A 15,988-nucleotide genomic window follows, 5' to 3' on the forward strand; every position below is an offset into this window, starting at 1 on the left:
AGTTTACCAGTGCCTAGATGTGGTGGCTGCATTCATTTTCTTTTTCAGCAGCCTGGGTGGCAACCATGGCTCCCTTCATATACACTGGATGATTAAACATAGCCACAAAAGGATAGCAAGTGCGTTATAACTAGGATCATCCGGTATATATTAAATTTTTGTTTCTGGGTTCAGATACAATTTAAAAAAATAAAATGTGTGGGTGACTTTTTAGAGAGCGTTCCATTGCTCCCAAGGTGCCATACTCTTACAGCCAACTGGGATAAATACAGGAATGCAATACAGCTAGCAATAAAGGAAAACACTAGCATTTTGGGATTTAAGTGGACCTTTCATATATTCTGACTAGCTAACACTAAAAGAGCTGGTTTACTTCCTTTGTCTAGACATGCATCTTTAGTGCCCTGCTACTAATAATGCTTGACCCCGACACCAAGTGTCATTCACCTGCCTCCTGTACAATGAGAGCATTGGCTCTTAAGAGCATTTGCATTGCCCAGGGGTTGTACGGATGGGTGGGGCTTAGATCAAGGGTCAAGAAAATTGGGGCCTCATTAGCAAGCCAAAATCAAATTTAATGCAAGGCAATTAAATTTGTTAAAAAATATGGCTCTCTTAGACAAATTCAAAGCCTCTGTCAGCCCTTGCAAATCAGTTATAGTCGAGAGCTATGAAATATAAAAGGATGAGTGGGAATCACATACATCTTTAAAAGGGAACCCAAGTTTGCTGTGCAAACTTTTATGTAAAATATGGCAGTGTGTCACTGTTACCCTGAATTATATTTCCTGCAACTTCAGTACATTTCTGTGCCATATGAAGGAGTAACTATTACCAGTAACTCCAGTTTCCAGAAGACTTCCAGGACAGAACCTGAGAGAGTGAGACTCCAAACACCAGAACAGGAAATACTTTAAACAAGAAGTATTTAAAGGAGAATTATGGGGAGAGTGAAATACACTCATCCCCATAATTCGAGCCGTATGTGCGACACTGAAGTTTTCACATGTCGGCTCTAGAGTTCGAGAAAGAAAGCAATCACATACCGCTGATCGCTCATTTCCTGATCTCCTCCCTGAAGAGAGTGGTGATTAAGTCACTGCTCCCCACAGGGATTCTCCACTCCACTCTCCGTTCCTCCAGCGCTGACTGTCAATCAGGTAGCGGGGTGGATCCCGACAATATTGACAGGATCTTTCCCAGCTGTAGAATGGCTCTGCACTGTCAGCATATAGCGGGCAATAGAGTTTTGGGTCACAGAAGGACATAGTACATGTTCTCCTGTGGTCCTAAAGAAAACTAATGAGCTGAAAAAGGTTAGGCCATAGTTGAATCCCACAGGGCTGCTCAGTTTTCCAAGAGAACTGTAGGATAGTTTAAAAGACATACAAATATAAAACATAATGTAGGGCAGTAAGACCTGCTGTCCTGGGAGTCTCCTGGAAACTATGTTACTAGTAATATTAACTCTAGTTTTTCTCAGTCGACATCCAGGACAGCAACCGAGAGGAAAAACAAGAATAAAACCAGAAATCTTGAATGAAATGTCAGCAGACAAGTCCTCTTCCTGCACTGAGTCTACAGAATGGGAAGCAGCCCCAGGGTGTGCAGAAGCAGACAGTAGAAGGTCAGGAGGGGGACTCCGAAGGGGAAGGAGAGGGGGCCTGCTTGCATTCCCGTGACGATTACAAAAGATCAGGCATTTTGTTTTCTCATAAATGTCACCATTACTGCAGTAAACTTCTTTATAGACAGCAGGGAAGAGGAGGGTGCCCTGGAGGGTGCTGGAGAGGGCCCTGGAAGTAGGGAGTAATGGGGAGAATGAGCAGAGCATAGGGTTAAGAAAAATATTGACCGCATGGAGGCTGAAGGGTGCCTAGGGTCCCAGAACTGTAGACAGGAGTGGCGACCCAGTGTACCTGTTTGTAGGGGCCTGGACTCCCTACTAATATGCAGAGTCGCAGCCTGTGTCCACTACACACACACAAAAAAAATCAGATTGCACACCAACAATGTTCTTCTTTCTTTCATAAAAGTATCACACAAGCAATTAATTGAAACCTTTGCCACATTTCATGCACACAGGCACTTACGTCATAGCAGTGTGTTCCCAGTTTAGTGTGAGTCAGGAAAAGAAAATGAATGGGCAAAAGCACAGTAAAGAAACTCCAAAAGAGGTTGTGTTATGGCTTACCAATCCTCAGAGCGGTAGCTGACCCGACAAAGCAGAGGGGGTATGGTACAATCATAATGAAAATACCCCCCTCTTCCCATTAATACCAACACGTCCTAACACTAAGGGGTGCAGAGCCATTCACCCTGTAAAATTGCATGTACATTCCATATGTGCGAATGGAGGAAAATGTTATGTAGGGATGCTCCGATACCACTTTTTTAAGACCGAGTACGAGTACCGATACTTATTTTAAAGCACTCGCCACTACCAATTACCAATACTTTTTCTTAAAGGGAAAGGTCAAATTTTTTCTAAAGCAATACAAAATCATGATTTTAGGTCAGTTTCTTAATATTATGAAGAACATGAAATTAATATTTATCATGCCATTGCTAACTAAGGCTTGTATCCCCATAGTGGGGAAAATAGATGAGCACATGTTCAGACTCCAGACCAGAACACTGTATAGTGTGGCACAGGGAGCATCCCTAGTTATTGGCCAATTTTCTTTCCAGAACAAATGTAATTTCAGGTAAATACCACATTATGGCAACTAGAAAAAGAAAATATACGGACATAAATTTTTGCCCCCATTTGCATGTGCTCCAAGAAGATGGAGACTCTCATAGTTTAGAGTTAGGACCGCACTATATGGAGGTGCCTTGATGTGGCTGTGCGGCTTTCACATTTTCTGCAGAAGACGTGTATCTAAACCTCTGCTTTTAACCTTAGTGGTTAGACGGGTTTTTTGCATGCTAGCTTGCGAGTGTGCTGGGAAAACTTTTTGTTGTTTGTACTGTATTAGGCCCTTCCCTGTGCATCTTGCTGTAAAGCTGGTAACGAATTGATGTGTGTTTGCCATTTGTTTTGCTTGTTTACAAATACATCTGGATGACAGTTTATTTTACTGTAGGAGCAGGGGTGTAACTAGAAATCACAGGGCCTCATAGCAAAAAGAAAAAGTACCTACCTCTAGAACACGTTTCCGTGCCTGCGCCGTCTCAGTCTCCTTCTCTTCAGCTCTGCTCCTGCTGGCTCTGACATCAGAGCTCAAGAACACATCACTCCACCACTTACTGCTGCAAAGCCCACCAGAGACCCCAAACAGCCCACCAGAGAGTGACCCTGCAGACCCCACACATACCAGAGACCCAGCGCAGCCCACCTGAGAGTGACCCGGCAGAGCCCACCATAGACCCCACATGAGATCCTGCAGAGCCCACCCGAGACCCAACAGAGCCCACCTAAGACCCCGCACAGCCCACCTGAGAGTTAACCCACACAGCCCGCCAGAGAGTGACCCTGCAGAGCCCACCATAGACTTTCAATGGTGGGCTCTTTAGGGTCTCAGTTGGGCTGGTCGGGGTCCTGTTCCCTGCAGTCCTCTTACTCGTTAGCACCGAGCCACCCGCTGCTGGGCCTTGGCTTCCTTCACCTCTGCCACAAGGCCCCGGTCTATTTCTCCTGCACCGCCGGGCCCTGGACTCCTTGGCCACCGCCGCTGGGCCCTGGACATCTCCTCCACCAGCGCCTCTGCCCTGGGCCCCATAGCGATGGTGATAGTGCATGGGTCGCTATGGTGATAGTTACGCCACTGTGTAGGAGTATAAACATGTATACAAACATATACAAGCAGTCATTAAAAAACATGTTTGCAAAACGGCAAAAATTTCACGGTTAGTATAAAAGGTACACTAACAATATACAGGAACAGAATTGTTTTGTGTGCCTCACATTGTAATGTGAAAAAGAGTAAACAGCTCTCCTAATAAAAGGATATCCCTTTTATTAAATCTTTTAGTCAGGAGACTGCTGATCATATTCAGGAGGCAAAAAGCTAGGGCTGCGCAAATTAATAAAAAGTTGTGTATGGAAATGCATTTTTCCCTAATGTTTCCCTTTTTCTCCCCAATTTAATGTTAGAAAATAGAAAAAATAAAAAAAAGGTACGGTACTGAAACAAAACAAAAAAACTGTTGTTGGGTATAACTTTGGCCTTGCATTAAATTTTTTTTAAACTTTATTTAGGACACAAAATTTAAGGTTACAAACATTCGTGTACATCACCATTCCACAATAAAAAAAAAAAGGAAAACAAAGTTGCGTAGTACAGCAGCTGACCACAAAAATAGCCCAATTGTCTGGTAACAGTTTCCAAATAATCACATGTAGGACAGAAAGCCTGTAAGTGTTGGGAGTTAGGGGGCCACATAGTTAGTCAGGTTAAAAAAAATTCCTTTGAGTTCAACTAGGGTGCGCGCATCGAGAGGCTTGTAATATATGTTGGCACACTGAACTGTTATACCACAGAATCCAACAGGTGCTGGAACAACTGGTGGATGGCGCCACCGTACATAATCTACAAGGTATGTTGCCCGCACACCTTTGTGTTTCAGAATATCATCTTTATTCGTATTCCTTTAGCATGACGTGAATACACCGTTTCGGAGCCTCACAGAACCTATTCGTCAGGCAAAGTCTCTTGACACTGAAACGTTGTATTCACATGTCATGCTAAAGGAATACAAATAAAGATATCTTCTAGCGCGCATCGAGAGTGTAGCTCCAGCTGGACCCATTGTCTGGTGGTAGAGTGATGACATCAATCAACCAACTGGGCAAGGACAAGCAATTTGTAGTATTGACAAAGTCAGGTAGGTCAACACCTCTATTGCATTTGTGCAGAATAAGTAGATAGTAGTGTATTTTAGGGGTCTTGTGGTTCCAAGTAAATGTCAATAGCAGGAAGTGGAAATGGGTGAAATAAGATTGTGGGATGTAAATAGGTTATGCTTGGCTGGGGTATAATATTTGAGGCAAGGTGCTACTTCTCTTGAACCACCGTCACCTATATTTTTCATGCATAGTGCATGTGTACCTATTAATGTGTAAATGTGACATTTAGAAATTATTTATTACCTCTCCCAGAAATCACTACACCTGACAATGCCTTTATCTTTTTTTTAATCCAAAAGGACTGAGGTATTTCTGTTTAGGATTTATCAGTGTCAGCATCTACATTGCTTTTTACACCGAGATGGATAGCTCAGAAATTACACAGTCATGTAAATCCTGGTGACCATGCAGCTCTTGGCTGTGTTAACAAATGTCCGACACAGATCAGCCCCTGAAGCAACATCCTTCCTTCTGACTGGTTACAAAGTGGCAATTTTGCAGTTTGATAACTGAAGAGACTGAGGGAAAGCTTCTGCTTGCATGCAGTAGACTGATGACATCTTAGCTTAGGCAAAGTCACTGGATGGAATGTCAAGAATTGCATATTAATGATTAAAAGGTACAGCTTTTCTAAAACCTTTTACTGTTAAATATCAGAAACAGATTCAGGAAGATTTGGTATGTTACTGAAAGGGAATTGGTGTGGTTAAGAAGACATGCAGACTGCTTGTATGAAACCTTTTACCTTAAATCATCATCACTTCCAATCCGCTCGGGCCTCTTTAGCTTGGAATCCAGGTTGAAATAAGTGCCACCGACCTCACGCACACATATCCAGTGCTGTCTCTTAAGTGGGAGCTTTAAGGGTCCCCAGGACAGACTTGATGGGAGATTCATAATGAACCCAGTGACATTACAAAGAGAGATCAAGCCAACATCCCTGTTAAAAGAATAAGTTGGTTATGACATTAAGACAAAAATAGTCTAAAGCGAAAAACAGGATTTTTGTCTTACCTGTAAAATCAGTTTTTAGGAGTACATCACAGGACACAGAGTAAATCCCTAACCACTGGGTTATGCAGTTACCTTCAGGTTACAGAAAATGGCACATCAAAGCTGTAAGACAGCCATGTATACATGTATCCAACTTCCAGCCGCCCTCAGTTTGGTCGCAGGCAGTACAAAAAAGTGGATTACAGAAAAAACAAGGGAAGGGTCCTGTGATATAAAAATAGATCCATGTAAAAAAGGTTTTTACATGCAGGAAAAAAACCCCCACCTCTTTTCTTGATCTTACATCACAGGACAGAGGAAGCTTATCTTCAATGGATGGGATGTCCAAAAGCAGTCCAACAAAGGGGGACGTCAACCCAACAAACAATGGCTGACAGGCCCATGAAAACAACTCACCCCAAAAAGGAACCATAACAGAAAGGACCCACAATCAGAGAGTCATCTGGAGAACCTTATGTCCAAAACTAACATGCACAGAGACCTGAAGTATGAAGGTGGCAGCCTTGCAATTTTGGAAAACCAAAGCCTGATCCCAGAAGGCCCAATAAATATCCATGTTCCTGATAGTGTTGGCCTTTATTGGAAAGGGGGGAAAGTGTACTCTTCAAGTCACAGGCCTGAGTGATATCTCGCTGAATGCACCTAGCAATAGTGGAACAAGAAGCTGTCTGCCCCCTAACAGGGCCCTCAGGAATGACAAACAAGTTAGACTTACAGATAAAAGCTGTAGCAAAGAGGTAAACTCAAGGGGGGGAATTTATCAATACTGGAGCAGAAGCATATGGCAACTAATCAGCTTCTCTCTTCAGTTTGTTCGGTTGTTTGAAAATGAAAGGTGGATGCTGATTGGTTGCAATGCACAGCAGCTCCAGTTTTGATAAATTCCCCTCAATGTGCTCCATATCCAAACAGTGAAGATATATTTCTTTAGGATGCTTTGGTACAGGACAGAAGGATGGTAAAACAATGTCATGGTTAAGGTGGAAGGCAGACACCACCTTAAGGAAGAAAGTAGGCCTTTTCACACTTGTCTGTTTTCATGCAAGAAAACCTATGCATTTTGCTGTGTTAAGATGCAGTGCAAGTTGAAATCCCATTATTCCCTATGTAGCTGGTTCCCAACTATGTATGCGCATTACCACATAGGCTACATTCACAGGCTACAGTGAGAATCCAGCCTTAGGTTTCAGTTTTATCTTATCCTTGTAGATAACCAGAAAAGGCTCTTTAAAAGTCAGGGCCGCCAACTGAGGAAGTCTGTCTGCTAATTTTCCACGCCTGGGATGTGCATGGCGAATAGGGCTTGGACATGAAGTTTTGTCCAAGCACAACTTCTGGTGTCTCCATGATGGTTGATGTTAACCATAGCTGTGGCATTGTCTGAATGGATCCTGGTGGCCCAGTAACTGAAGAGTCCAGCAAGGGACAATTGAATGGCCCTGAGCTCCAGGATGTTGATCAGGAGACGAGATTCCTCTGTCAACCAGGTCCCTTGAATAGAGAGGTTTTTAAGGACTCCTCCACAGACAGACAGATTGGCATCCATTGTGAACACCTTCCAGATCCTCAGGAGGAAGGAATTTTTCTCAGTCCAAGGACAGGTTTGAGATTCACCATTATATGGCAAGCAAACAAATGGGCAGGTCCAAGGACTGAACCTGTTTGCCCCACGTAGGCAGAATGATAAGCTGCAACAGCCTGGATTGAAATTGGGCATAGGGAACTTCTCTAAAAAGGCTACCATCAAGCCCAGCACCCTCATGGAAAAGCACACCATTAGATGACTCCTGGACTGCAAGGTCTAAGCAAGAGATCAGAGAGATAGGATTTTTATTTCTGGGGGAAGGAAGAACCTGGGCAGGACTATGTCCAAAAATAATACACCGCGCTATCTCCCACCTTCACAGTCCTCCCCGTGTAAAACACAGCAAAGGATTATATGATCATAATCCAAGAAAATATAATTATGTGCCCAAAATTGTCAAAATAATCATGTATGAAACACAAGGGATTATATCATAATAATCCAAAAAATATAATTATAATTAAGTGCCCAAAATAGTCAACAAATATTGATTGGTTGTGACAAATACATGATATAGTGCCAAAGTTCATAAAACAGGGTTGCATGCATGAATTGGTTCCAGTTGAAAGATAATTCCCCGTGCTCCACCTTCGTGCAATCAATCTTTCTTAGCCACTCACCAGATCCTCCAGATTATACAAGCGATCCTTAAAACACCTCAACTCCTCTCCTTACTGGGTTTTAGAACGCCACCAAAATTCCACTCGTTAACAAGATCTTTCCATATTGTTAACACTTCATCCACCATAAAATGCTTAGATACAGGTGAAACTCGATTAGAATATCGTGCAAAGTTCATTTATTTCACTAATGCAACTTAAAAGGTGAAACTAATATATGAGATAGTTCAAGCCGTGGTTTGTCATAATTGTGATGATTATGGCTTACAGCTCATGAAAACCCCAAGAACCCCAAATCCACAACTTAAAAAAAGTAGATTATTACATGCAATAAATAAAACAAGGATTGTACATAGAACAATATCGGACCTCTGAAAAGTACAAGCATGCATATGTAGCAAGTACTTGGTTTGGGCCCCTTTTGCAGCACTTACTGCAATTGCTTTTGCACGATATTCTAATTATTCGAGTTTCACCTGTATGTTTATTGCGCAAAAATATATATATATATTAAAAAAAAAACAACTTACTTTAAAACTGATGTATATCAGCGCTGTACAAAAGGAACGGTTGGATGTCGATGTAAATACTTTAAACCCTCCTAACTTTCCATGATAAACATCACACCATCAGGTGTATCTCTCTGATCATTTGCAGATATGGCAACGTGCGCGCTCGTCCTCGACGCATTTCATCCAAACAACCTTTTCGAGCATGTTGGTCATATCTGCCTTTTAGACCCCCCTGCAGATATAATATCTAAAACCATCCCTAGATGTCAGTCTTACCTGCCCACTATATAACATATACTCCCGTATTTTGCAATAACAAATCCTCACTATATATTAATTATTCCCACATCAACAGAAATATTATAATCCAATCCACCTAATTAGACTATCTACCACAATCCTCTCCTTTTAAACTAACTATTAATAATAAAACAATTTAAGTCCAGTTCAATATTTAATCCTTTAGGTTTTAGTGTATCCAAAATTCATTTTGTTTTGGGAAATCATCCTTGTTTTATTGGCACCTCTCCAATGGCTGTAAATCCTATCTATCCCATTAAAAAAATCTTAACTGTGGGATCCTTTATTATGAACCTCCTTAAAGTGTCTCGACACACTATGATGGTCAAACCCATTTTTAATATTTTTTATATGTTTACTAAACCTGGTCATTCTACCTACATATTGGAAGCCACAAGGGCATCCTAATACATAAGATGCGTGCCAGGAAACAAACTCCTTTATTTCAATCCGCCTCCCGTTAAAATGCGAATTACAAAATGTCCTCCTTCTACCTTTCTCCTCTTTAGTCATCCCACACTATTTTTGCAAGGATAGAATCCAACACTCCCAAAGTAATTTTTGACCATGGGTGGTGGGTCTGCCACATTGTGCACTATTAAATCTTTAAGAGCCGGGGATCCTATAAATTACCTGGGGTTTAGTTGGAATTAACGGACCTATGAATATCCATTTTTAAGATGTTCCAATGTTTATTAATGTTTTCAAAATCTCTGTATTGAGCAGTGTAATCTGCAATGAAAGATAAAGGATAAATAAATGTTCTTCTGATCCTTCTTTTTAGTTTCCAAAATATTCTCCCTTTGCATCATCCCTACTTTATTTATTTTTTCCACAGGTAACTTTTTATTAAAGAGTCAAAAGTACAAGCATTTGGCAAGTTGAAACAAACAGGAAATTAAATTTATTTTATTTCCAGATGAGGGAGGGGGGGAATTCAGGGAACCGGAGAGGGCCTCTCCAAGTAACATAACCATGCAACCAAATAGTGGTCAAAACACGCAATGCCGCCCATCGTGAAGCAGACTGGTATCAATGCATGGTATACTTAAACCATAGTGATGCTAAAAAGTTTAAAGACCACTTTAGGCAATGGAGAAACTAGGTGCGGGACGGATAAAGATTTCCTGGGCAGGGTGGATTGCATACACAGTCAAAGGTACTTGGGAAACATATAAAAAGGGGAGGTTAGGGAGAAAGACAGAGAAGGAAGAGGGGAGGTCGATAAAGGCATAAGGTGAAGGTAAATACAAGAGGAAGAGACACGGGAGGGGCAGAAGAAAGGGAAGGAAAGAGCAGGAAAGGAGCAAGTATTAAGAAAAACGTAAATTCTCCCATCCACTTACCCAGGAGATAGGGCCAGAGTCAGATGAAAGGAAAATAGAGAAATGGAGGAAAAGAGAAGAGGAAAGAGAAGAAAAAAAAAAGAAGAAGGGGCTGTAGGGGAAGGAAAGGAACGAGCTGCGGGAGTATACCAGGAGAAGGAGATACATCACTCATCTAATGAGTGTAGTATATGTGTCAGAGTCCTTGAACAGGTACCATGCCGTCTCCAAATCTTCAGGAGACGAGACATATCCTCTTTGCTGGAGTGGATAAGCTCTTCCATTTCCGCCACCGTATCCACTCGCGCGAGCCACTCTTGAATAGTGGGCAGTCGGGGTGATTTCCAGTGTCTAGGAATCAGTTTTTGCTGCGTTCAGCAAGTGCGTCAAGGAGGTTTTGGCGACATGGCGGGAATCTTCGAAATGATATAATAACGAGGCTGCGGAAAATTCAAGTGAGACACCAGTGATGGATTGACTTGCCGTTGTTGCATAGAAAAGTTTGAAATAGCACATCAACTGAAGAGAAGAAGGCTTTGGGAAGAGCTATAGGAACAGTTTGGAACAGATGCAGAAGGCGAGGAAGTGCATTCATCTTTAAATATACCTGCACGTCCAACCCAGGAGTAAGATGATTTAATACATTCTTTCAAGTCCATCTGCAAGTGGGATATTAGGGGGCTAAAATTGAGGGAGTAGAGATCATGTAGATCAGCACTCTCAGTGCTATAGCACTTTTTCCTTAAATCTGTCCTCCAAAATTTCCGCCTGTGTATTATATTCTCCTTCCCAAGTGCAATTTCTCCTCACCCTCACAAACTGTCCTTTTGGAATATTCTAAACCCATTTGGGGAGATAGAAATGGTTATATACCATTGGGTAGCTGCTATCAGTGCTCTTAAAATAAGTGTATTTATAAAATTTTATAAATAGTCATAATCAAACTAAGATATACTGCGAGTCTGTACTGCGTCCAGTCTTGGCCAATAACTCGCAGTATATCTTAGTTTGATGACTATTTATAAAATTATTTATTATAATGAAATCGATTAAAATAAGAAGTTCATTGTATCTATTATGCATGTATCATGCACATGTACAGAGCCCAGGGAGGTTTTATGCTGTTTGATCATGGATACTAGTGGGTATATTTTTATCATGTGGATCATGTAATCTTTTAATAAATGTTATTTTACTGTGTAATTTTGTCATCACTATGTTATATTATCCCTAATTGAATTTTTGACGCCTTAAAAGCCCCATCTATCTCCTTTTTTTGTTGTTGTTTATCTATATTAGGGGTGTGGTGTCCATTTTTGCAATATTTCCCATTGATTTGATTTTCAAATCCTTCGCCATCCCCCCAAAGAAGATTTTTTTTGGATCCCCATTGCCTCAGCCCCTACAAGCGGGGAGAGATCCATGCAGGGATGAAAGGCTCCAGATGCTGGCGGCCAGCTGGGGTGGGGGGGAGCCCAGAATTTTTGTTAATAGCTGTCATCAGCGGCTTGTGAGCCGCTGATGACAGCTATTAATTTAAAGGGGACCGTTCATGGAACAGTTTTGATATAAGTTCATGGTCGCTAAAGCAGAACTGTAAATGCCACCGCCATAAGGCATACTGACCTGGCCATTAGGGAACAAAAAAAAGAGTTAAAAAACAGGTGTGAAAGAGGCCATTTATGTAAAAATGGAGAAGCCGGGGAGCATGGCTAGGACATGGCCGAGTGAAGACGCACGTTGCCGGAGCTCTGTTCCCCTTGATCAGGGGAACAGAGCTCCGGCATGTCGCAATCTAAACGGACACCCGGTGCTTCTGCGTTGACCCCGGGCTCTGATATTCAACAATTTTTCTACAAAACGTGGTCATCAGGGGAAGCTCCCGTTCCGGCCAACATGGCGCAGACACATGCGGCCTATTCCTGCAACACCCCCGGGGAAGCGTACAGGACAGGTGCCTCCTACCTTAGCCATGGCGGAGCCTACATCCCGGCCGGGATGTTCCTGGTCTCCCATTCTCACGCCCCGCATCCCTGACGAGGAGTGTTCCATGGTCCCGGAGGCCTCCGGGCCTGCAGCGCCCTCGGTTGTGGAAGCACCCGACGACTGGCGGCATTACATCCCGCAGCTCCCGACGAAACGGGACCTGGACGACATGGCCACGAAAATCGTGACTGCGCTGAGACAGGAGGTACACGTAGTTCAGCAGCGGGTCACCTGCCTGGAAGCCCAAGTCACCACGGTGGAGCAGTCCACGTCCCAGTTATAGCAGCGCATTGCCGCCCTGGAGGGTGCACATGGCAAGGCTCAGCAGCGCTTGACCACGCTATTCCTGCACCAGGATGATGCAGAAAATAGGAGCCGCCGGAACAACCTGCGTCTGAAAGGTATCCCGGAGGCATCCTCAGCTCCTAAATCTCCTGCTGGAGAAGCCCCCTACCGATCCACTCGAACTGGACCGGGTCCACAGGATTCAGACTTACCGTACCCAGATGTCTTGTGCCCCCCGAGACGTCCTATGCAGGGTGCATTTCTTTATGGTCAAGGAATCCATACTCCGGGCGGCGTGGCACAAAGGCCCAGTCGAGTTTGATGGTGCACAGATCCAGGTGATGCCAGACCTTTCTCGCCACACCTTATGGATGAGACGGATCTTGAAACCGCTTCTGGATATGCTCCGTGCGGTGGGAGCCACGTATCGATGGAGCCATCCCTTCCTCATTATCCAGCAAAATGGCTCTTCCTTCGCCCTTCATGCCCCGGATCAGCTCCCAGACCTGTTCAACTTTCTGGGAACAGATGCTGTTGCGATACCAAGCTGGCTGGACTTCCCTCATGGTCCCTCTCTCTTCCTCGGTGGGTCCCCTGCCACGGCCCTCATCGGCACCCCTGCGAGGTGGCAGACGTCCTGCAAGGAGGCCTTCTCCACGCCCGCACCCGACTTGGAGTGAGCCCTGACCCATCTCCCGGTCCATGTTTTCGCTGGCGGGGGTGATGTGAAGGCTGGGCCCGTATTTTAGGTCCGGCTGGACCCCTTGCTTACCCACCGTTTTGCCTCCCATCCGAAACTGTCATCAGGCCTGCACCCCGGTGGGGACGTATTCCGAGGTTGGAACTATGGGCTCCCATGTCGTTGCAGTCTACGAACACTCCACTGGCCTTATTTACGGGAGGGGGGCGGGCTGGGCCTACTGGTCGATGACGGCTGTTGATCCTGTTACTGTTATATGTATTTTTGTTATATAACCGTTATTACCTCATTTGTTTATTCACAGGTTAACCTGGGCTCCCTTTCTGTGGTCTTCGGCGGGGGCTCGTGCACCTGTGGGGCTCGCTGACTGGGATTCCTCCCCCCCTTGTGCTTCCCATCGTACGGAAAAGGGGGTGGTCAGACGGACCGCATGGGGACACCCCCTCGCCGAACAGTGAGTAACCCGCCTATCTAATACATGTGGGATTGCCTATGTTTTTCAGTGCTGAGGTATGCCATGCCACGGAAGTGACCGCACTTCTTTGTTAACTATTGTTATGTTACTATGGCTCCGGGATGTGTATGACTGCATGCAGGATGGGGGTTCCTTAGCACTGACCCTTATGTTCCGGGGGAACATCTCCTGGCCTTATGCAGGTTTATTGCTGTGCTATTACCCTTGCTGGTACCCACCCCCACATAGGTTTACCCCGTTCACCAAGAACGGGTTTTGCACTTGAACTTTATATTACCCGACTAGTACTGTGTTCCACATAACGTGTACTGTGTCTCTTGGCCTCTTGCTATTCCCTTGTCTCCTTTCTAGGCTCTCGCTCCCCTCCCCCTTCTACTTCTTTCCCCATCTCTCTTCCCCTGCCTCACCAACTGTATCCTTGACTCGGGTCCCGAGCCGGTCCCCGCAACCTTCCACTGCGGCCATGGGGCCCCTTAAGGTGACGTCTCTGAATGTCCGCGGGCTTAACATCCCAGAAGCGGTCTAGACTGATGTCTGATCTCAGGCGATCACGCTCTCAGGTGGTATTTATCCAGGAAACCCATTTTCAGAGTGACAAGATCCCCAGACTCCACAATAGAGACTTTCCCTGGTCGTACCACTGCCCCTCCCCCCTCTCCAAATCCAAAGGAGTGAGTATATTGTTATCAAGGGACGTTCCTTGGACTTTTGGGAGCCAACAACTGGATGTTAACGGGCACTTTATTCTCCTTAAAAGGAAAGTTAGGGGATACCCAATTTTACATTTGCCAACGTCTACTTCTCCAACACTGACCACTTGGGGTTTGTTCAAGACCTGATACCTCACCTCTTGGAATTTATGGAGGGGTCCTGATTATGGGCGGGGACCTTAATTTCCCGCTTGACCCGCTATGGGATGTCTCGACAGGGACCTCGAACCTCTTTTACCGTTGTCTAAGAAAATTGAAGGCTGAACTGCACCTTCTCCACTTAGCTGATACCTGGAGGTTCTGCCATCCCAGAGGGAAAGATTTTACGTATTTTTCCGCCCCCCACCAAAGATACTCCCGTATCGACTATCTATTTGTACAACACAAAGATCTCTCAATTGTACGGGGAGCATCTATAGACAACATATTGTTATCGGATCACGCCCCTCTACACCTGACTCTTGATTTATTAGCCCCGAGATCTCCTTGCCCATCTTGGAGACTCAATGAGTCACTCTTACAAGACCCTGTGGTTAAATCTGACCTAGACACTGAACTGCGCGCTTTCTTTACCTCGAATGGCCCCTCCTCGGCCCCTCCGTTCATGATATGGGAATCTCATAAATGTGTAATGAGAGGCATCCTTATCAAACATGGTGCGCGAAAGAGGGAATTGTCCTCACGGATCTCATTTCTGTTGACTCGTCTCCGTGCTCTAGAGACTCAACATAAGCGTTCACAGGCAGTTGAGACTGGGACAGAGCTGCTGGAGGTTAGGACCGAATTGAACACTTTGATCTTTCAGAGAGTCAAGGGTAGATTACTCAAAGGCCGTAGGACTTTATATGAACACGCAGACAAACCTGGGAGGTTATTAGCCAATGCTCTCCGGGATCCCAGGGGCGGACTCATCTCACATGTACTCACCTCCTCGGGCCGTAAGGTGACGATGTCTGCGGATATCGCGGCCGAATTTAAGCCGTATTATGCGATCCTGTACAACTTGGGGTCTTCTCCCCCCTCACCCCACGGGCAGACGCCACTGGATGCTATTGAGCAATATCTCAGGGCCTCGGGGATGCCGTCCCTTACGGCCGAGGGATAGCATGGAAGCCCCGATCCAGCCTCTAGAACTAAAGCTAGCGCTGAAGTCAGCCAGTGCGGGAAAGGCTCCTGGGCCGGATGGCTTCACGCTCCCATATTACAGAAGCTTCTCTGACACCCTGATGGACCCCTTCCTGGAGGCCTATAATGCCATCCTGACCGGGTCCTCCCCTCCGGTGGACACCCTACATGCGTGGATCTCGGTGATCCCGAAACCAGATAAGGACCTCACTCTTTGCAACAACTACCGCCCAATTGTGCTCCTCAATGTAGACTTAAAACTGTTTGCCAAGATCCTGGTCAACAGACTGCTGCCCTTTCTTCCCCAGCTGGTTCATCCGGACCAGGTGGTATTCATGCCGGCGCGCGAAGCAAAGGACAATACCACCAGAACCCTCAATGTTGTTCACCAGGCCAGGGTGGTGGGGACCCCAATGATACTACTCTCTACGGATGCAGAAAAGGCATTCGATAGAGTGAGCTGGGACTTTATGGCTGGGGTTCTCCGACACGTTGGTCT

The 15,988-nt window shown here is 44.9% G+C and overlaps 1 protein-coding gene across 2 annotated transcripts in view; it reads right to left on the reverse strand.

Annotated features, from left to right (window-relative positions):
• Positions 1 to 15,988, reverse strand: part of JOSD1 (Josephin domain containing 1) — a 155,446-nt gene that overhangs the window by 22,971 nt on the left and 116,487 nt on the right. The window contains exon 3 of one of the 2 annotated variants that reach the window (XM_018573189.1): positions 5,598 to 5,792. In XM_018573189.1, coding sequence (XP_018428691.1) covers positions 5,598 to 5,792 — 195 coding nt within the window. Of the gene's footprint in view, positions 1 to 5,593; positions 5,793 to 15,988 lie in introns of both variants that reach the window. The other variant, XM_018573190.1, reaches the window with a different exon arrangement.

Source organism: Nanorana parkeri, unplaced genomic scaffold (genome assembly GCF_000935625.1).
Source record: "Nanorana parkeri isolate BGI_ZX_2015 unplaced genomic scaffold, ASM93562v1 scaffold2266, whole genome shotgun sequence".
Taxonomy (NCBI): domain Eukaryota; kingdom Metazoa; phylum Chordata; class Amphibia; order Anura; family Dicroglossidae; genus Nanorana; species Nanorana parkeri.